Source organism: Aotus nancymaae, unplaced genomic scaffold (genome assembly GCF_030222135.1).
Source record: "Aotus nancymaae isolate 86718 unplaced genomic scaffold, 86718_ANA_hifiasm-v0.15.2.pri h1tg000051l, whole genome shotgun sequence".
Taxonomy (NCBI): domain Eukaryota; kingdom Metazoa; phylum Chordata; class Mammalia; order Primates; family Aotidae; genus Aotus; species Aotus nancymaae.
The window spans coordinates 21,184,932-21,206,321 of record NW_026988465.1 but is presented as its reverse complement, the minus strand read 5'-3'; the positions used below and the strand labels follow the sequence as shown (position 1 = coordinate 21,206,321).

Genomic DNA, 21,390 nt, shown 5'->3' with positions numbered 1-21,390 from the left:
AGACAAATAAGAACACAGAATCCAGCACCAGACTGTGTCAGATGCACATCGAGGTTCACTTCCAGAAAACTTAGAATCAGATATTCTCTGAAAATATGGTCAGCCCTCGGCATCAGTGGGTTCTGCATCTGCAGGTTTGGAAGGTTGACTCTACTGGGTCATTTTGTGTCAGAGACTTGAACACCCACAGACTTTAGTGTCTGTGGGGATCCTGGAACCAATTCTTCTTGGATACCGAGGGACAACTACAAAACCACAGTGAAATGAAAAACTCTGGGAGTTGTTATCTTAACATGAAAAAGCAGCCGAGCAGTAAAAAGTACAAGACTTTGGGTTCAAGTCCTAATTTTGTTATTTTCTAGCTCTGTGCATGTGGGCAAGTTACTAAATGTTCCAAGCCTGGCAGAGACTCAGCAAGAAAAGAAAACTTCAGGCCAATATCCACGATGAACATAGATGCAAAGATCTTCAATAAAATACTGGCAAGCCGATTGCAACAGCACATCAAAAAGCTTATCCACCATGATCAAGTAGGATTCATCCCAGGGATGCAAGGCTGGTTCAACATACGCAAGTCTATAAACGTAATTCACCACATTAACAGAACCAAAGACAAAAACCACATGATTATCTCAATTGATGCAGAGAAGGCCTTTGACAAAATTTAACAGCCCTTTATGCTAAAAACCCTCAAAATAAACTAGGTATTGATGGAACGTATCTCAAAATAATAAAAGCTATTTATGACAAACCGACAGCCAATATCATACTGAATGGGCAAAAACTGGAAGCATTCCCTTTGAAATCTGGCACTAGACAAGGATGCCCTCTCTCACCACTCCTATTCAATATAGTACTGGAAGTTCTAGTCAGAGCAATCAAGCAAGAAAAAGAAGTAAAGGGTATTCAAATAGGAAAGGAGGAAGTCAAATTGTCTCTATTTGCAGACGACATGATTGTATATATAGAAGACCCCATCGTCTCAGCCCAAAATCTCCTGAAACTGATAAACAACTTAGCAAAGTCTCAGGATACAAAATCAATGTGCAAAAATCACAAGCATTCCTATACACCAATAACAGACTTAAAGAGAGCCAAATCAAGAATGAACTGCCATTCACAATTGCTACAAAGAGAATAAAATATCTAGGAATACAACTAACAAGGAACATAAAGAACCTCTTCAAGGAGAACTACAAGCCACTGCTCAACGAAATAAGAGAGGACACAAACAGATGGAAAAACATTCCAGGCTCATGGTTAGGAAGAATCAATATCGTGAAAATGGCCATACTGCCCAAAGTAATTTACAGAATCAACACTATCCCAATCAAGCTATCAATGACCTTCTTTACAGAACTGGAAAAAAACACCTTAAACTTCATATGGAACCAAAAGAGAGCCCACATAGCCAAGTCAATTCTAAGCCAAAAGAATAAAGTGGGAGGCATCACACTACCGGACTTCAAACTATACTACAAGGCTACAGTATATACTACAATCAAAACAGCATGGTACTGGTACCAAAACAGAGATATAGACCAATGGAACAAAACAGAGGCCTCGGAGGCAACACAACATATCTACAAACATCTGATCTTTGACAAACCTGACAAAAACAAGCAATGGGGAAAGGATTCCCTGTTTAATAAATGGTGTTGGGAAAACTGGCTAGCCACGTGCAGAAAGCAGAAACTGGACCCCTTCATGACACCTTACACTAAAATTAACTCCAGATGGATTAAAGACTTAAACATAAGACCTAACACCATAAAAACCCTAGAAAAAAATCTAGGCAAAACCATTCAGGACATAGGCGTAGGCAAGGACTTCATGACCAAAACACCAAAAGCATTGGCAACAAAAGCCAAAATAGACAAATGGGACCTAATCAAACTCCACAGCTTCTGCACGGCAAAAGAAACAGTCATTAGAGCGAATCGGCAACCAACAGAATGGGAAAAAATTTTTGCAGTCTACCCATCTGACAAAGGGCTGATATCCAGAATTTACAAACAACTAAAACAGATTTACAAGAAAAAGACAAACAAGCCCATTCAAAAGTGGGAGAAGGATATAAACAGACACTTTACAAAAGAAGACACACATAAGGCCAACAAACATACGAAAAAATGCTCATCATCACTGGTCATTAGAGAAATGCAAATCAAAACTACATTGAGATACCATCTCGTGCCAGTTAGAATGGCGGTCATTAAAAAATCTGGAGACAACAGATGCTGGAGAGGATGTGGAGAAATAGGAACACTTTTACACTGTTGGTGGGAGTGTAAATTAGTTCAACCATTGTGGAAAACAGTGTGGCGATTCCTCAAGGACCTAGAAATAGAAATTCCATTTGACCCAGCAATCCCATTACTGGGTATATATCCAAAGGATTATAAATCGTTCTTCTATAAAGACACATGCACACGAATGTTCACTGCAGCACCGTTTACAATAGCAAAGACCTGGAACCGACCCAAATGCCCATCGATGATAGACTGGACAGGGAAAATGTGGCGCATATACACCATGGAATATTACGCAGCCATCAAAAACAATGAGTTCGTGTCCTTTGTAGGGACATGGATGAACCTGGAAACCATCATTTTCAGCAAACTGACACAAGAACAGAAAATCAAACACCACATGTTCTCACTCATAGGCGGGTGTTAAACAGTGAGAACACACAGACACAGGGAGGGGAGCATCACACACTGGGGTCTATTGGGGGGAAACAGGGGAGAGATAGCATGGGGAGAAATGCCAGATATAGGTGAAGGGGAGGAAGGCAGCAAATCATGCTGCCATGTGTGTACCTATGCAACAATCTTGCATATTCTTCACATGTTCCCCAAAACCTAAAATGCAGTAAAAAAAAAAAATGTTCCAAGCCTCAGTCTTCTCATCTACAAAGTAGGGATAATACATCTATTTTCAGAGCTGCAATGATTGAGCCAAATAAAGTATGCAAACTGCCTGGTACATTGCTAGACATGTAAGAATTAAAAAATAAAAACTCTAACACTGCTTCACAGAGACACTGTTTTAGCTGACCTTTCCCATTTGTAATTATATGTTTCGTGAAACAAAGTAATCTAGGCTGTATTTATCTAGGTTATAACAGGGTCCAACAATACTGCCTGAATTTTAAGTTACAGTATATATTTTATTTCACCATGGTAGTATACAGGTTAGACTTTTTATTTTTAATTAATTAATTAATTTAATTTATTATTTAATTTATTTATAATTTTAAAATTATATTTAATTTATTTAATTTTTAAATATATTATTTAATTTATTTATAATTTAATTAAAAAATCTTCAAAAACCCCCAAAGTTTTTTGTTTTCTGTTTTTTTTTTTTGAGACAGAGTCTCACTCTGTCTTCCAGGCTGGAGTGCAGTGGCGAGATCTTGGCTCACTGCAACCTCCGCCTCCCAGGTTCAAGTGATTCTCCTGCCTCAGCCTCCTGAGTAGCTGGGATTACAGGCTCCCACCACTGTGCCTGGCTAAATTTTGTATTTTCAGTAGAGATGGGGTTTCACCATGTTGGCCAGGCTGGTCTCAAACTCCTGACCTCAGATCTGCCCACCTCGGCCTCCCCGAGTGCTGGGATTACAGGTATGAGCCACCGTGCCCGGCCGAAACCCCCCAAGTTTTAGAAATAATAATACATTCTCACCTCTTCAAGTGAAGACTCCAAATTCATTCCAAAGGCAACTCCCATTAGTCCAAAGAGCGAAAGCGAGAACGTTCCCATGGTCAGCTGTAGATTCAACCTCATCATCACGTTACGGTGGCTGGAGAGGAGAACACCTATTGAGATTAGAAGGGCCCACTAACTATATACAGTACATTCACCAAATCTATTAGATACCCACATGGATGAAACCTACACATCAAAAAAAAAAACAAAACAAAAGGACTTTAATGTAGTTATAAATGATAATAATGGCGTAATTCCTCACAAAATGATATTTCCTTAAAAACTTTATATTTTATAAAAAAATATTTACTATTGGCCAGGCGTGGTGGCTCATGCCTGTAATCCCAGCACTTTAAGAGGCCAAGGTGGGCAGATGACCTGAGGTCAGGAGTTTAAGACAAGCCTGACCAAAATGGAGAAACCCTGTCTCTACTAAAAATACAAAGTTAGCCAGGCGTGGTGGTGCATGCCTGTAATCCCAGGCACTCGGGAGGAAGAGGCAGCAGAACTGCTTGAACCCAGGAGGCAGAGGTTGTGGTGAGCCGAGATCATGCCGTTGCACTCCAGCCTGGGCAACGAGAGCAGAACTCCGTCTCAAAAAACAAACAAACAAAAAAAAACTAACAAAAAAACTTACTGTTTTATATAACACTTTCTTACCTGTCCAGATTGATGAAAATAATACTTTGTGAATCATCAATCAGTACCCTAAGTTCCCGAGCTGCATTGGAGAGATCGTCAGCCAATCGGTAGTAGTTTTCCAATAGCAACTCCATCTCTTCTGCATGGTCAATCCCAGTACTGCTCTTTTCGCTTCAATCAAGAGAAAATAATTAGCATGCCCCCAACATGTGTATCATATACTTAGTAACAACTTCCTAAATTAGTATTATAGCATTCAGCCACCAGTGGAAAAGCTCGCCTGTGTCTTTTCTATTACTGTGGCCAATTTGTGAGTAGCTATGTCAACTGATCCTAAACACTTTACAGATAAGTTGAGAAAAGAGGCTCCATCCTTATGTAGACTAGTTGGCATCACTGTATTACATGGTCACAATACAAGAGACTCTTATGCGGATACATGCTGCCACTTACAGAAAACTCCAGATACGTGAATGCAGATGAATTAGTGCAAATCCAATACCACTATCCGTAAAACAAAATCCACAACTAAAAATGTAAAGACCATTTCCTTTTGAGGTGTGTACATACTGCAATTTCAAATGAAAAAAATGTTTCTGAATGACATCAATAGTAACTTTGCTCCCCTACCCTACCAAAAAGGATAAGGGGGAATGAAGGACTCTGAAAAGGTGCCTGTATCATAAAGCACATTAGAGACAGATTGGCCTAAGCAAAGCAAGCAAGAGCTTCTGCTACCATACCTACCTGCTATCAGTCAAATGTTACACAGCCCCCTTTATCTTAATATTTCCTTATCATAACATAAATAACCAATTTTTCAAAGTGCTTTAAGAAAATCTGTAGACTGTGGAAACTAAACTGATCACAAAAATGTATTAATTTCTGATATTGCTCTAGAAAGACAAAAAATAAAATATTTGGGCATTCAAAAGTAAACATTTAGCCAGAGTGTGCACAAGTAAGAAGCATAAACAATTTCTCACTTCATAAAAGGTTTATAAGATGAGCATTTTTATTAGAATGAACTCACGTAATTCATGTTAATGCTTTACTCGTGTATTTAACCCATCTTTTCCCTCCTCCATGTAAATTTCTCTCCCACTCTACTTCCTAGGTAAGTTATTTTGGTAGCTGTGTGTGCCAATTTGGTGGTCAGTCCCTTGAATATAAAGGTAACTGTGTGTTTATATTCACCACATGTCAGCAATGTTGGGTATGCAGGATGCACTCAATATATCCTCATTAAATTGAATTAGATACGATACTGCACAGGGAAAAAGTGAAACTGGGGATGAAAAAGGTCTATATTCTCTAGTCCAGAAAAATGTTACATTCTGTATGAAGAATCACCTTGAAGTAGAAAAGTCAAAAGATTTATTCTAAGGAAATAAATAATAAAGTATGACTATATACTTACAAGACTTGCGGGTCGCTCCACTTTGATATACAGAGCTCTTCTAGCAACTCTTCCTCATCCAAGATCTCCAAAATTGACTCTTTGAAAATTTTAATATCTGTTTCTAACTCTGATAGACTGTAAGATACACAAAAATGATCAACAGAATAAACTTCTAAGAACATTTCATGATAACAGCATTTTTAGAGTTATCTTACCAAGTATATTCTCTTATACATTCATGCTAAACAATGACTTACTAAAAAAAAAGAAAGGTGAGTATTTACCAGGCAAATTAAGAATCAATTTGACCAGGCATGGTGGCTCACGCCTATAATCCTAACACTTTAGGAGGCCAAGGCAGGAGGACTGCTTGAGCTCAGGAGTTTAAGGCCAGCCTGGACAACATAGTGAGATCTTGTCTCTACAAGAAAATTTTAAACATTAGCTGGGCATGGTGGTGTGCACCTGTAGTCCCAGCTACTTGGGTGGCAGAGGCAGGAGGATAGCTGCAGCCCAGCAGTCAAGGCTGCAGTGAGCTGACACTGCACTACTGCACTCCAGCCTGGGCAAAAGAGTGAAACCCTGTCTCAAAAAACTCGAAAAACCCAAACCACATCTAAATTAATTGATAAAGTTAATCAGTGATATAAATTTCAGCATACATTATTTATCTCAGAAACATGCGATCACTTGTGAATTTAAGATTTTCAGTCTGGGAATTAATTTTATTCTTAATCAACATGGCAGTGATAAAACAGACAAATTACTCTTAACTGATAAAAACACTCCAACATTTTTGGGCAAGAAACTACTGATTCAGGAATTGTAAATGTTAATTCTTGGAGGGATTTCGGGAGTACAACTCCCAAGAGCATGTTAAAAATTTATGATACATATAAAACGTTATTAAATTCTGGAATCCATTATGATTTTAAAGAAAAAGAACAACATGGACTTTGATTTTGGATTTAAATATGCCATTTGCTAGCCATGTAAGTTTAGGAAAGTTACGTAAACCTCAGTTTTCTCATCTTCAAAATGAGGACAATATCAACCATTGAATGGGTGATGAGAGGAGATCACACACATAAAAGAGCCTTATATAACATTTTATGCAAAGTAGCTTTCCAACAAACATTAGACTGTGTGCCCCTTTTAGCTCAACTTCCCACCTAGGCTACTTTCTTACTTTAAAAATAGTTATGAAACAAAATGTTAATTAAAGATATTTGTCTCCAACTCCCAATATGGTACATCACCCATATTTACCTTTTGCCATTCTGTAATAAAATGTGCAGTTTGCTTCTGTCTACAGAAGAATGTTTGGGGTCCACCAAAGCGTCCAAGGTTTCAAGGATCAGTGGCTGCAAAATGCTAAGTTTCCCTTGAAGGGTGTTGATCTAGATAACAACATGACCTTTCATAAGAATTAAAACAATCTTTTTAGAATATTCAGGATCAGTGAATCCTCTGATTTAATACAGAAATCTGTAGAAGCTTGAAATGTTGATAACATTTCAGAACAAAGTCAATTCTAGAATGCCTATTCAAGATGATTCAAAAACTAGATCTTCTGGGTTCCAAGAACCATGTGTGATGTCATCATTAGGCACAGATTTGGTTGACAAGGAGCTAACTCTTATAAGAGTCTTCCTCCTATAGACAATCATTATGAAATCATGAGGGATTAAAATAAAATCTGCCATTCTATTATTAAAACACAAGCTTTTAATAATATTTGTGTTCTTTGTAAACAGAATATGGTTCAAAATTCCTACAAAGCTCTTTGAAAATAAAAACTTAAACTTTAAAACATAAACATATCAGAGTAAAGTAAAAAATATACTATTTAGGTTAATACAAGTATGGTTTGATATTCAGCAGGTATGCACTAATCCTACTATATAGTTGTTAAAATACTGAAACACTTCCATACCTGTTGGCAAACAGCATATATAACTGAATCAAGCGATAAAACTAATGACATAAATTACAGCATACAGTCTTTATCTCAGAAGCACAATTACTGTGAAACTAAGATTTTTAAATTTGAAAACGAGTCCAGAATCACGGTGCCTTTGCAGACATGTTTATTTTGTGATTCTCCAGAGGAACCGCTTCTGGGTAAAGAAGTGCTTGGGAGGGAGGGAAGACTGGACAGCCAAACAGGCAGACCACATTTTTTACCATCTAAGAGATACCACACCCTCTGCTCAGCAAGGTGTGGACTCAGGAAATTGTTGGGGAGGCCGCTAAGGGTCACAGATAGGGTATTTGTGAGGCACATCTACTCATGGCATGTCTTGGTCCCTCAGGTGGGTTTAGGGAGCTTGCCTTTGTTCAAAAACTTATCCCTTTTGAGAGGTGGCTGGTCTTGCTTATATGTAGTATTGTTTCATAAAGAAATCTTCCTGGGACCCCATTTAAAGGCAGAAGAAAGGATATCCCAGCAGACAACCTGAACTCCCTCTCTATTCTCCCCACAGCCAATCTCTAGGCAGGAGACCCATGTCAACCCAGACCCGCTCCTTCACCTCCTGCTCCCTTTAAGATCCCTGCCTTTCTCCTAACTGCATGGCTCCTGAGAGTTTACCCAGCCTGTGCAGTCCATCACTAACCACTGTTTACATCTTCTTTCTCTCTTCTGCTTTCCCCCTGCTTGGTAACTGGGCTCCCACTACTTAGTGTCTCACTGGCTCGTGCTAGCTCTGCCTGGTGCTAGCTGGTGCTCATTAACCAGAGCAGGAAGTGTAACCATCTATTTTTTTAGAGCAAGGCAGACAAAAGAGAAGTTTACCAGGCTCACCCAACCCAATCTACCTCATGTCCTCTCAACCTGCCTCTCCTCCTCCCACTCTGGTTAGTATGCTCCCAGCACCAACTCTTGCATGTAGCCAGTTACTGAACAGTACCATACTGACTAACAGGGGCAAGAAAAGACAATTAAAGATTTGTGGGATCAGGAAAGCAAAGAATCACCCTTGTTCAGAGCCTGACAGGAGTGTCAGACATCTAAGGACCCTTAAAGGAGGAGTCACTGGAAGAACTGTGTGTGATTCCCATGTCAATCTAGGTCTCAAAGAGATGCATCATTTACCTGGCTCAACAAAGGACTGTACAAACGAATCAAAAAATGACTTGAATGACTTAATATTTATCACATGTAAAGCATTTATTTAATATACACAGTCTTAGAGAACAAAATGGAATCCACTTAAATTTTTAAAATATATATGTTAATTTATATCATATTCAGGATGTTAAGTATTTTGAATTATCACCCCTCAAGGGATAAAAGGGTAGTGAACTTGAAATGTGCTTCACTGACTGCCATAACATGACTCTGAAGACTGTGGATACCTAGAATCTTCAGTGATATTTGATAGGGTCATAAACCTTAAGAATAAAGTGTTATCTCCATGCAGGGTCCTTAGAGACATGGCAGGGTGTGGTCAGGGGACGTGCCGTTCAAACAATACCACCAACTTGTCTTCCCACTCAATGACATTTCAAAATCAGAATAAACCCAAGAAGCTAAATAAAAACAGACTTACCCAATATTGCAGGAGTGCTTCTATAGCTCTGAACTCAAAAGGTAAAGGGTACGTAACGAGCTGACCCTCTCCAGACAACTGTGAAGGGAGTTCCCGGAACAGCCATTGCTCTAAGTTTAAATTACGATAATCTAGTATCAGAAGACACTCTGGAGTTATCACAGCTTTCAAATGCTGTTAAAAAAAAACACCCCAAAACATATAAATACATAAGTGTATACACACATGCATGTAATTACATTATATATGTATATACATTGTATATGTATGCATATTATGTATATGTACATAACATCTAATGTATATATTGCACATATATGTATACATATATGTATATATACATAATGCATATATTGCATATATAGTATATATGTTGCATATATATTATATATAATGCATATATATACATATATATGTGTATATATATGCAAGTTGTAGAGCTGTAGGAAAAAGGAACATTCATAAAATATGGCTTAATACTTGACTAATTTTGGATTAAGACTAAACCAAATCAGTGTTCATTCTGTTTTTCAAAAATAAACCAAGGTATTTTTTTTTAAGAGAAAGGAAACCTAAAAAATATATATGTCTTGATACCAATAACTCACACTCAATAAAATTGGAATTACTCACATAAATTATATATTTATTAAGACTTTCAAGGTAATCACAAGAAAAAAAACAGAAAATAAAGGGAACAAGATAAGATCTTTCTAAAAGGTATTAAGTAGACTTTTAGAATAGATTTAGTTTGGAGCCAGGCGTGGTGTTGCATGCCTGTAATCCCAGCTACTAGAGAGGCTGAGGCAGGAGAACTGCTTAAACCCAGGAGGCAGAGGTTACAGTGAGCCAAGATTGCGCCATTGCACTCTAGCCTGGGCAGCAAGAGCAAAACTCTGTCTCATTTTAAAAAAAAAGAAAAAACAAAAAAGATTTAGTTTAATCATAATTAGTTTGGCTCAAATGGAAGTTCCTTTTTAAAAAAACACTGAAGCATATAAACCAAATCTGAAATTAAGAAGATGAAATATAGTCTTACTATTCCAATTCAGAACAGTATGAAAATAGAATTTTTCCTAAAAAGACTGGTATCTTTTACGTTAAAAGTAGATAAAAGTAGCAACTCTATCATGATATAGAAATTAATTTTCTATTTTTACATTTTTCCAGCAGTCTATCATGAAAACTTTTTTTTTTTTTTAGATGAAGTCTTGCTCTGTCTCCCAGGCTGGAGTGCAATGGCACGATCTCGGCTGACTGCAACCTCTGTCTCCTGGGTTCAAGCAATTCTCCTGCCTCAGCCTCCCCAGCAGCTGGGATTACAGGCACCTGCCACCATGCCTGGCTAATTTTTTATTTTTTAGTAGAGACAGAGTTTCACCACGTTGGTCAGGCTGGTCTTGAACTCCTGACCTCAGTGATCCACCTGCCTCAGACTCCCAAAGTGCTGGGAGCCAATGCACTGGCCTCATGCAAATTATTATACAGAAAAGCTGAAACATTTCAGTGAACACCACATACCCACCAGTTACATTATATAATTATCATTCTGCTAAATCTGCTTTTTCACATACCTGTGTATCTTTCCACGAAAGAGACACTGAAGAATCCTAGCTACTGATCCCAAGAGTAAAGAATATTTCTGGAGAAAATCACTTGGGAGAAGACTGCTTCCATTTTTGATAAAGTATTATTTATTTATTGAGATAGGATCTTGCTATGTTGCCCAGGCTGGTCACAAACTCCTGGTCTCAAGCAACCCTCCCACTTCAGCTTGCTGAGTAGATGGGACTACGGGCACATGCCACTACTACTGGCCCATTTTTTGTTATTTTGATTAATTCTAGAAAACTGAAAAAAAATCTGCCATCAAAGACTTTTTGAAGAAAAGAAAGTCCCATGCCCACTACAGGGCTAATCCCATTGAGTCTTGTGTCTCGACACCTGTTTTTGAACCTAATCATTAGCTCACCAACTTAACTGATATCCACGTTAACTCACTGAAGAAAGGAAAATTATATTTGGCATGCTCTGAATAGGTAGAGAGTTCAGAAGTTTTCCATTAAAAAAATTTAAATTAAGGCTATAAAATTTAAAGTCTTTCCTGTGCTATTTGGAAAGCCAGAATACATTTCGGTAGCTGAGGTTATACTATAATTACATGTAACTGCACACAACTGGAAATATATCTATTATAAATCAGGATTGTCTTATAGTTTCCAGAATTAGAGACTAAATTCCAACAGTAAGCATGAACACCACAGTCAGAACTTTTCCAACTTAAAACACAGCAGTGTTATATATAATCCATGTAAAATGAGTTCTACTCATAATAGCACATTAAGCTATAAAATATCCTGTTTCATGTAGCTATTTTTATTCCTAAATTACTTTTAACCCAAATACTGATCAAGGAAATTAAAAGGTAACTTTTATAAGATTGTATTGGAGAAACACAGATGAAAATAAGATACTTTACCTCCATTCTCATGATAATCCTATTGTTTCTGGTTGTGATACTCATTACATGCTGAAATCTCAAATCTCTGGCTTGAAGACCTAACTCTTGGTGTAATTCAGTTTTCTTTCTTTCTATAAAATAAAGAAAAAGAGAGGGCTAAACCAATATATTAAGCGGCTTATATTTTTCCATCAGAGCAGTCCTCCCACCACCATCAACACAATTATTGTTACTACCAGAAATAAAAACTAAAATTAAATCTTTGTAATATCCATTTTTACCTAGAAAACATACTTGGGCTAAATATAGTCAAACTAATGATTTTCTTATCTATACCTCATAAATTTCTCACTCCCTTGAGACCAGTATAGAAACCACAACTATGCATCATTAGAACCTACACACTTCCCGTTCTAGAGACAGGTTATCATTCTTAAATATAAACTGTACACAACTACATTTTGTATTTTTTCTCAATAGAACATCACCTTCAGTATTTTATATATGTGAACAGATAAGCTTGATTTTCTTTGTTCTTGGACTAATACAAAAATGAGAAAAACTGAATTTATTACCTGAGACTTGTCCAAGACCACCTGAGATTCATTCTCAGGGGAGTTCTGAAACTCGGATTTCAAGTCACACAGTAAAGTAATACCTACTCTCACTTTTTAAAGTAGCTGTCCACAGAGAGCCATCAGCAGCAGAGTTCCATGTGACTGCCATGCAGTGACCTATCCCCGTTCGTCTTTTGTCACCCACTGCAATGTCAGTGGTATTATGTGACTCTGCCTTAAACATGCTTCAGGAGCATGAATGACCACAGTGAAAGGGACACTAACAAGAGAGACAAAAGAGAAAAAGAGTGTGTCTCTGGGCTCCAGCTCTACCTCAGAAGGGAGAGCCTCTGCTCTCCCAAATATTCCTTCAACGGCCTGTTAGAGTGAAACATGGCTCCTGCTAGAAGAAAACAATTCTGGGAGAATACGCACAGTACGAGTATTGCCAGCTCCAATTAAGAGTGATGGACAAATGCTGAAGAAAGACCTCCTTCAACACACCTGCATATGCAAAGAATATTCTACTCAAAAACTACAATTTCTTGATTTCCATCAGATTCACTCACTAAGTGTTTAAAAAAATGATTTAGAATACTAATCAGATACTCACCAAAAGACGTAACATTTCCCTGTTTGTCAAATTTTGTCTGAAGATAGAGAATAAAAGAAATTATTATTTTCTTTCAAATTAGTATGCTACTTATATGGTACTGTGAGTAATAGCCCCAAAATGTTGAAATGCAAAAAGAAACCATTACTGACCTTTTTAAAATTAAATCCAGTTATAAGTTAAGGGTTTAAAAAATAAATCCTTTTTTCCTTTGTTAGGAAAAATCAGACCTGGGCTTAACTTTCTATCTTGGTTCCTCTAGAAATTTGATAAAGGTCCTCATTACTATAGTGGTAAAAAAAGAAAAAATAAAATAAAAATAATTTTTAAAAATTAAAAAAAAAAAGAAATTTGATAAAGGAGTATCATTAGTTGTGTTACTAGGAAACATTCCTTATGGTAAAAATGACCACTGACTGGTAGACTGCACTAGACTGGGAAGACGAACAAATTACAGACATCAGGCGGAAGCAGTATCTCTCTCTGCCCTTTCCTTTAGATCGTGGTGGTTCTAGTTGCCATGATCAGAATAAGCTGTGCCTCTGAGATGGTTATAGGAGATACTGGCACTGTCGGGCATGGGAATTCAAGCCAAGGTGAATCTCACAGCCACCTTTGAGAATCTTACCTCCTTGTAACTGGGTGATCACTCAGAGGACCAAGAAGCCCCTGGATGGCTGCAAAGACTTCTTTGGAGAGGAAACACCTAACACTACCCTGCTGTTTCTCCTGTCCTTTATCCTTCTGAGGAGACTGGGACCAAGTATGGCCTGTCTTGTGAATCTAAATGTCTGCATGAGGCTAAAATCTCTTTGGTGGGTGTTGCAAAATCAACAAAGATTTATAGAAACTTGGCTGGGCATGATGATGCCTATAATCTCAGCACTTTGAGAGGCCAAGGTTGGCAGATCACCTGAGGTCAGGAATTTGAGACCAGCCTGGCCAACATGGTGAAACCCTATCTCTACTAAAAATACAAAAATCATCCGGGTGTGGTGGCACACGCCTGCAATCCCAGCTACTCAGGAGGCTGAGGCAGGAGAATTGGCTTGAACCCAGGAGGTGGAGTTTGTGGTGAGCTGAGATTGTGCCACCATACTCCAGACTGGTCAACATAGCAAGACTCTCTCTCCAAAAAAAAAAAAAAAAAAAAGAATGATTTACAGAACCTTTTCTGATAGTTTGTTGAAGGAGGATTTGATACAGATAATGCACCTATTTCCTGTAAAGTAGGGGAATCTCTTTCTGTGATGTTTATCCACAGTCAAGCATGAAGTTGTGAAATATTTAACGAATCACTATGTGCTGAGCTATACTACTTACTATCATATACATATTTCAGAAAGATACTCTAACATATAATTGCAAGTACAATATAGGTCTTGGGTTATTACCACGGAAACATGCATGCTAAGTTAATCACACAATAAAAACTCACCATATATATTTTATCTTGCTTTCTCCTAATGACATATATTTGAGGCTTAGTATATGTGAGGTACTACTTTAAGGGCTTTATATATATATGAGTTAATTTAATCCTCATAACAGTTCTATAAGGTAGGTTATGCTCATTTTCAGATGAGAAAACTAAAGTGTAAAGATGTTATCCTAACTTGTCCAAGACCACCTAGTCAATACAAGGCAGAGTGAGATTGGAATTTAGAAAGTCTGGCTCAAAATAGGTACAAGTTTTTATCAAGCTTTTTTTTTAAGTAAAAGCCTACAAAGAAGTTGCAAGTATAAAGGAAATTAGTCAATTCCTATACAGCCTTCGCCTAGAGTCAGCTTTGTTAACATTTTGCCCCATAGCCTTCTCTTTCTCTAAAAACACCTGTGTGTGATACATATTATCTTCCCGCTGCCACCCAAACCATTTCAGAGAAAAGTTACAGATTTCCTGACCTTTCAAAGCATTCACTTTTAAACACTACACTCTGCTGCCTTCAAGATGCTTCTGCCTGCATATTATCTTGCAAACCACAGATTCGAGCCTCTTTACGGCTCTAAATCGTGACTGATCTGTTCTAGTATTAAAAGGGGAGCTGTAGTCGTTAGCCAAGGTTCAAGATTGTTATTAAGCAAATGTAGTAGGCACTCAGGTCACTGGCCAGGCACAGCAGCCATGACAAGTAGCTATAATGATTCATTATAAAACTCAAAATAAGTAAATTAGCCAACAGTCCAAGCTGTTAATAAGTATGGGAAGCACTTTCTGTATGATTTCCAAGGTACCGTACATACTCACCACAGTAAATACTGGGGCTACACTGGCTAAAGTGGCTTGAGAGGCGTCAGAAGTTCTAAACCGGTGCACGTCACCTGAAGAATAAATTAAGAGAATTCCTTGTGGTCATATGACTGGTTTTCACACAGAGCTAAAACACAACTCTCATACTACGTGGAGGCCTTCAGATTGTTAAATTATTTTTAAATCTTTTTCCTATTAAGAAAAGAAGAAATACTGTTGTTAATTTTAATATTTGTTGGTGATTACCTTAGGTTTGGCAGGGAATGACTTTCAAAAGTAAAGGCTTAGGAGAGGCTTTAAAATAACTGATGGATTCCAATCACCCTTTTAACTTTCTAATTATTATTGATATCTCCGAGTTGGATAAAGGAATGTGCAAGATCCTGTTCTGAGACTTAAGAAAATGTCTGGTCCTCCTTTTTGCATAATTTAAAAGGCTCTTCATGCACATTTGTTAGTAGATACATTTTAGAAAACACCGGTCCTAAGTACCACCTCTTTCAAGCATTCCAGTATCAGAATTATTTGACTGGCTTATAAATTATGAAACCTATGCATCTTCCTTCTTCTCCGCAGATATTCTTTATAGTGAATACTTATGAAATACCCCACTGAGCTGGAATGAGGACAAATCTTTATTTGCAAATTAGTCTATTTAAAACGTGATTAGACTAAATCGAAGTGAGCTCTGAAGTATAATCAAGTACATTTAATGACTGACAGAGGACGCTGTTTTATGCTTCCAAATTAATTACGATGACTCCAGAGACTGTAGAAAAAGTCCTTACTTCTAAAATTTTTCCACTATATACATGTAATAATTCTTGTAATTTGTTAATATCTGAAGTTTCATTTCCCTTTTACAAAATACAAACTATCACTATAAGGGTAAGATGAATAAACGTAAAGGCATTTGCTGATTACAAATGCCTTTTAATGTTTCAATGTCACAAATTAGATAGGGTTTTACCAGGATTGAGACTCTGAATGTCAATGCTTGTCCTAAAAGATTCCTCCAACTTGCTGAAACTGGATTCCCAAGTATTATCAATGGAGGGTGCAGGGCATGTAACCCAATTTAGAAAGACTCTCTATTAAGTGGGTAAGGAGGTGGTGAGGAGGAGTTACTGTAGGAGGCTTTAGAGAGCACAAGTGAGAAGACATAATTTGAGAACACTGCTATATTCTTGATAAAGTCACTCATTTCCACACCTTTTATTCCTCAAATAGTTGCACTCACATTCGTGAAAATCTTAACTTTTCACCATGCTTCAACATTTGGTGAAAAAATAAACAGCAACTAAAATTCCTTTTTTTTCCCCTCAATCTGATCTCCCTGGCTGTTTACTTATACAGTACTGTATTGGAAAATAAAGTCAAGTCGTTCTCAGAAGCAACTCAGTCTTCAGCCTCACTTTTAGGTGCGTCCTCAATCTCTGCAACTGAATAACTGTATAAATGTGTCCATAAGGACGAAACAGAAGACAGGGAAGAGAAACGAATACTTATGACTTCCTTGTTTAAAAACACCTCTCAGTCAGGTGTCGTGGCTCACGCCTGTAATCCCCGCGCTTTGGGAGGCTAATGCAGAAAAATGGCTTGAGGCCAGGAGTTCGAGTTCAGCCTGGGCAACATAGTGAGAGCCTGTCTCAGAAACACAACAAAAAACCTCTTAAAGAGCACTTAAGCGGGGTGTTAACTAACGTGAGCACCTCCTGTAAACGATTCCTGGGTTGTTCCCATGGTTGCAAAATCTGCAGCAAGGGCTGTGGGGGAGAAGGCGGAGAGCTGGCCGCTCAGATCCCGGCAGGGCACAGCGCACAGAGCAAGGTCGTATTCTGGGCAGGTGGGACGCAGCTAGGCCCGCCGGCCTGTGCAAGCTCACAGGACACGCGGAGCAACAGCCGAGCCGCGCAGGGCAGTTGGGGCAAGAGCAGCGTCCCAAGGCTGTGGGCGTCGAGGGGCAAGTACCTGCCACACGGAGCCTGCTGGGCCCGCAAAGCTGCGCCGCCCGGCTCTTTCCAACCAGGTCGGCGGCGCGGCAGCACGCAGCAACGGGACGAGCCACGGAGGTCAAGTCCAAGGCCAGGGCACACAGCTTCCGCCGGGGAAGTCCCATCGCGCGAGGCAGGAGGCAGGGCAAACTCCGCAGGCATTCCATGGTGCCGGAGCGAGGTGCAGGCAGCAGCCAGATCCCAGGCCTTCATGCCGGACGGTGGCTGCCGTGACCGCAGCACTCGCGCGGATCTACCGCCCGACCTGAAGACGCTTTGCACCAGGCATGCGCGGGGCGTGCCGCGCCTGCGTGCTACTTCCCCACGCATGCTCGGAAGGTGCCTGTGGGCGTGCCTCTCAAGTCCGTGGCCAATAGACGTTGGCCTTCCTCCCTGTACCTGTACCTGTACCTGCACCTGTACCTGCACCTGTACCTGTACCTAAGTGAGGGGGCAGGCGGGCTGGGAGATGGGTAGAGCACGTTTATCCGCACTAGGTGAGCTGTCCTACCCAGGTTCTTGGGCTCTTGGAGTGCCATGGCATCGCAGTTTGTGGAGAATTTTCATACATATGAAAATTGCAGTTTGGAAATGAGCAGCTTACCCATTCCCAAATAATTTATATTTAAATTTAACGCGGTGTAGGGAGCAAGAGGTAAGACGCCCACTTTCGCCCTCTGAAGGTTTCTAGAATGAACTAAGAGTAGACAGATTGGTAGAAGAAAAAGCATACGAAGTTTACTTAATGTGCATAGGGAAAAATCACAGAAGAGTGATTACCCAATAACTGAATAAGGTCCAGATGATTACCCAACAACTCAGTAAGGTCCAGATGCTTGTGTACCCTTCTTGGTTGAGTAGAGGGAGATGGGTATGAATGGGTCCGAAAACCAGTGGTTTGCAAATGATTCTCCTTGGACATTCAGTGGGACAGAAATACACACAATAGTGTGTGGACAAGCTGTGAAACTTAACTCTGAACAAAAATTGTCCTATTATACAGGCAAAGTTTCCAGGTAATCTCTCGGAGCTACCCTCAGAAGTATCGATGAAAAATCAGTGTGGTGATGACTCAGTTTTTTCTCTTCTCTGGGTAGGTAATCTCTTCTGGTTATTTAAAGCGATTCCTAGGGAGGGGGTTTTAAGACAATTGCATTTCTTTGGAAAAGAAGTTTCCTCTGTCAGATAAGGAAATTCCTTATCTAGCTGTGCGGGGAGTGGGGTTAGGAAAAGCAAGGCCCTCCAGGTACTTCGAAAAAGTAAGAGTATTAGAGAAACAAAAGGAAGGGGGAAGGTGAGAGAGAGAAAGACCTTGATTTTCAGGCTTATTTCTGAGACCCTTTTAGTTTCCTTAAATTCAAAGACTCAGCATGCTGCTAGGCGTGGTGGCTCATGATTGTAATCCCAGTACATTGGGAGGCCAAGGCGTGTGCATCACTTGAGATTAGGATTTCAGGACCAGGCTGGCCAACATGGCGAAACCTGTCTCTACTAAAAATACAAAAATTAGCCAGCTACTTGGGAGGCTGAGGCAGAAGATTTGCTGGAACCCGGGAGGTGGAGATTGCAGTTAACCCAGATCGTGTCAGTATACTCCAGCCTGGATGACAGAGACTCCATCTTCAAACAAACCAACAAACAAACACCAAAGAATCAGCGTACCAAAACACCATATTTTGGGGTATTATTGTTTGAGCCCCAACAGTGGCAAAAATAACCGACTTTTATTAATGTTAAATAAAAGTCATGTATTTAACTTTTGCTATAAAGATCTTGGCTCACTACAACTCTGCCCCCTGGGGTCAAGCGATTCTCCTGTCTCAGCCTCATGAATAGCTGGGATTACAGGCACCTGCCACCACACCCCACTAATTTTTGTATTTTTAGTAGAGATTGACATGAGGGTTTCGACATGTTGGTCGGGCTGGTCTCGAACTCCTGAGCTCAGGTGATCCACCCACCTCGGCCTCCCAAAGTGCTAGGATTATAGGTGTAAGCCACCATGCCCAGCCTTCTTGGGAGATCTTATCCAATCTTGTGGCTTGAAATATTCTATACAGTCTCAAATGTAAATACGTACCTCCAACACCTTCCCTGAATTCCAGAATGCTTACTTGACATCTATACTCAGATATCTGTCTAGAAAAATCTCTCAAATTTAACATCCAAAACCAAATGTCATGCCATAGTCTGTTTTCAATTAAAAACTGCTCCTTTCCAAAATTCCCTGTCAGTAAATAGCACCACCATCGCTCTGCCATTCGGGCTACAAATTTTGGAGCCAACATCTATGCCTCTCTTCCTCTTATATCCCATCTGCAAATGTTGTCAACTCAGACTTCAATATATGGTACCAAGCCCAACCCATCTTCTGCTCTCCACCACCCCCAACTTAGCCCAAACCATCACCGCCATCTCTCTGTTTCCACAACTGTCTCTCTATAGTCTCTTTCCCACACAGCCAGAGTGACCCATTTAAACATAAACATACCTCTGCTCATTACCTCTCTGCTCAAAGTCCCCCAGTGGCTTCCACCCTTCTCAGACAAATCCTTGCCACATATTGCAACGCCTATGTCTGGACAGGTTCCAGAATTTTCCTTAGACTTTGCAAAAGTTATCTTAGAGCTGTCTCATTGTGCTGGGTGCAAATTTTTTGTTTTAAAAGAGAGAGTTATCACATATTTTCTCAAAGAAATGTCTCTGAAGGCATGTAATATGTGTGAAAAATTTATCTCATCATTAAAGCTTTAGTAAAATGAAAAATCTACCAGCCATGTTCTCTATACCCAGGGATTTTCCAGACTTCAGCCCCCTGGAAGCAACAATTAAAGTCTTCCTCTGCCTTCAATGCTCAGGTCAAACATCCTCTCTTATGTGAAGCATTCTCTTTGTGCACTGCCTTCCTACTCCATCCCCAGTTCCAGTACCCTGCAGAATAAATGCTTCTATCTTTGTCTCCTTAGCTTCATGTCCACACATAGACACTGAAAGAAACTCTATTGAACTTGTGTCTGCCTTGTATTACTACTGTGGAAGGGAGAACAAATTTATTAACTTATATTTTAACAATATGCAAACATACTGTATTTAACCTAAGGCTAACTTTTTTTTATATATTTTAAAGACTGGAATAGAGGTATGTCTTTCAATCTACGTATTTAGAAAGCATAGTTTATCAGTGTTTTTTTCTTGCTTGGTGGTACATAAAATAATGCTACCTTAAAATTGATGCTATCTTACATTTTATTAAATATAAAATATAAATCTTGTGTGTCTGTGCTCCTCATTCTACGTCAAATTTTACTGATGGGTAAGATGAGAAATAAGAATTGTTGGCCGGGCGCGGTGGCTCAAGCCTGTAATCCCAGCACTTTGGGAGGCCGAGGCGGGTGGATCACGAGGTCAAGAGATCGAGACCATCCTGGTCAACATGGTGAAACCCCGTCTCTACTAATACAAAAAATTAGCTGGGCACGGTGGCGCGTGCCTGTAATCCCAGCTACTCAGGAGGCTGAGGCAGGAGAATTGCCTGAACCCAGGAGGTGGAGATTGCGGTGAGCCGAGATCGCGCCATTGCGCTCCAGCCTGGGTATCAAGAGCGAAACTCCGTCTCAAAAAAAAAAAAAAAAAAAAAAAGAATTGTCTATATTGGACATGGCACTGTGGAATTATTGGTGATTTTCATAGGAACAGCTTTAATAGAGTAGCAAGGAAAGGGACCTGTGAAATCACCTTTGCAAAGATTATGACAGTAAGAGATATCTGACATAGTTGACTCCATTTTGCTTCTGACCTCCAAGCTGTCCTTGGTCATTGTTAGGTATAGGCCAAACTAACCATGGAGGAATTTGGTTTATAGTTTAACTTTGAAGCAAGGATAATAGTCCCACCCTAAAACTATCCCCTTCCTGCTTGTTTGGGGGCTGAAACCACCTTCGGAAGACTAATAAAAGGCCCAAAATTAGGATTATGGAAGGAACCTGAGTCTGTTAAAATGTGGGCATAGTTTCTATAATCCCTTACTGTTCAGGAGTCATGTGATCAGAGGTCACAAGATTTGTGCCTTCTCAATTGCTCCTATAGATAACATCACCATTGTAAAAGCTAAGATTGGTCCTTTGAGTAGTTTTTCAGACTGACCCCACCCAAAGTCGTGACTCATGACTCAACCTGTCCTGTGGTCCCACCCAGTGGAGAAC

The 21,390-nt window shown here is 39.5% G+C and overlaps 1 protein-coding gene across 2 annotated transcripts in view; it reads right to left on the bottom strand.

Moving 5' to 3' along the window:
- MRS2 (magnesium transporter MRS2) overlaps positions 1-17,464 on the bottom strand; it is a 32,234-nt gene extending 14,770 nt beyond the window's left edge. For both annotated transcript variants that reach the window (XM_064363034.1, XM_012458523.3), the window contains exons 1-9: positions 17,166-17,464; positions 15,192-15,265; positions 12,944-12,980; positions 11,792-11,904; positions 9,313-9,486; positions 7,028-7,158; positions 5,777-5,893; positions 4,375-4,527; positions 3,691-3,808 (exon numbers count right to left, since the gene is read on the bottom strand). In XM_064363034.1, the coding sequence (XP_064219104.1) occupies positions 3,691-3,808; positions 4,375-4,527; positions 5,777-5,893; positions 7,028-7,158; positions 9,313-9,486; positions 11,792-11,904; positions 12,944-12,980; positions 15,192-15,265; positions 17,166-17,355 (1,107 nt within the window). In that variant the 5' untranslated portion in view covers positions 17,356-17,464. The remainder of the gene's footprint in view (positions 1-3,690; positions 3,809-4,374; positions 4,528-5,776; positions 5,894-7,027; positions 7,159-9,312; positions 9,487-11,791; positions 11,905-12,943; positions 12,981-15,191; positions 15,266-17,165) is intronic.
- Positions 17,465-21,390: the final 3,926 nt, after the last annotated feature.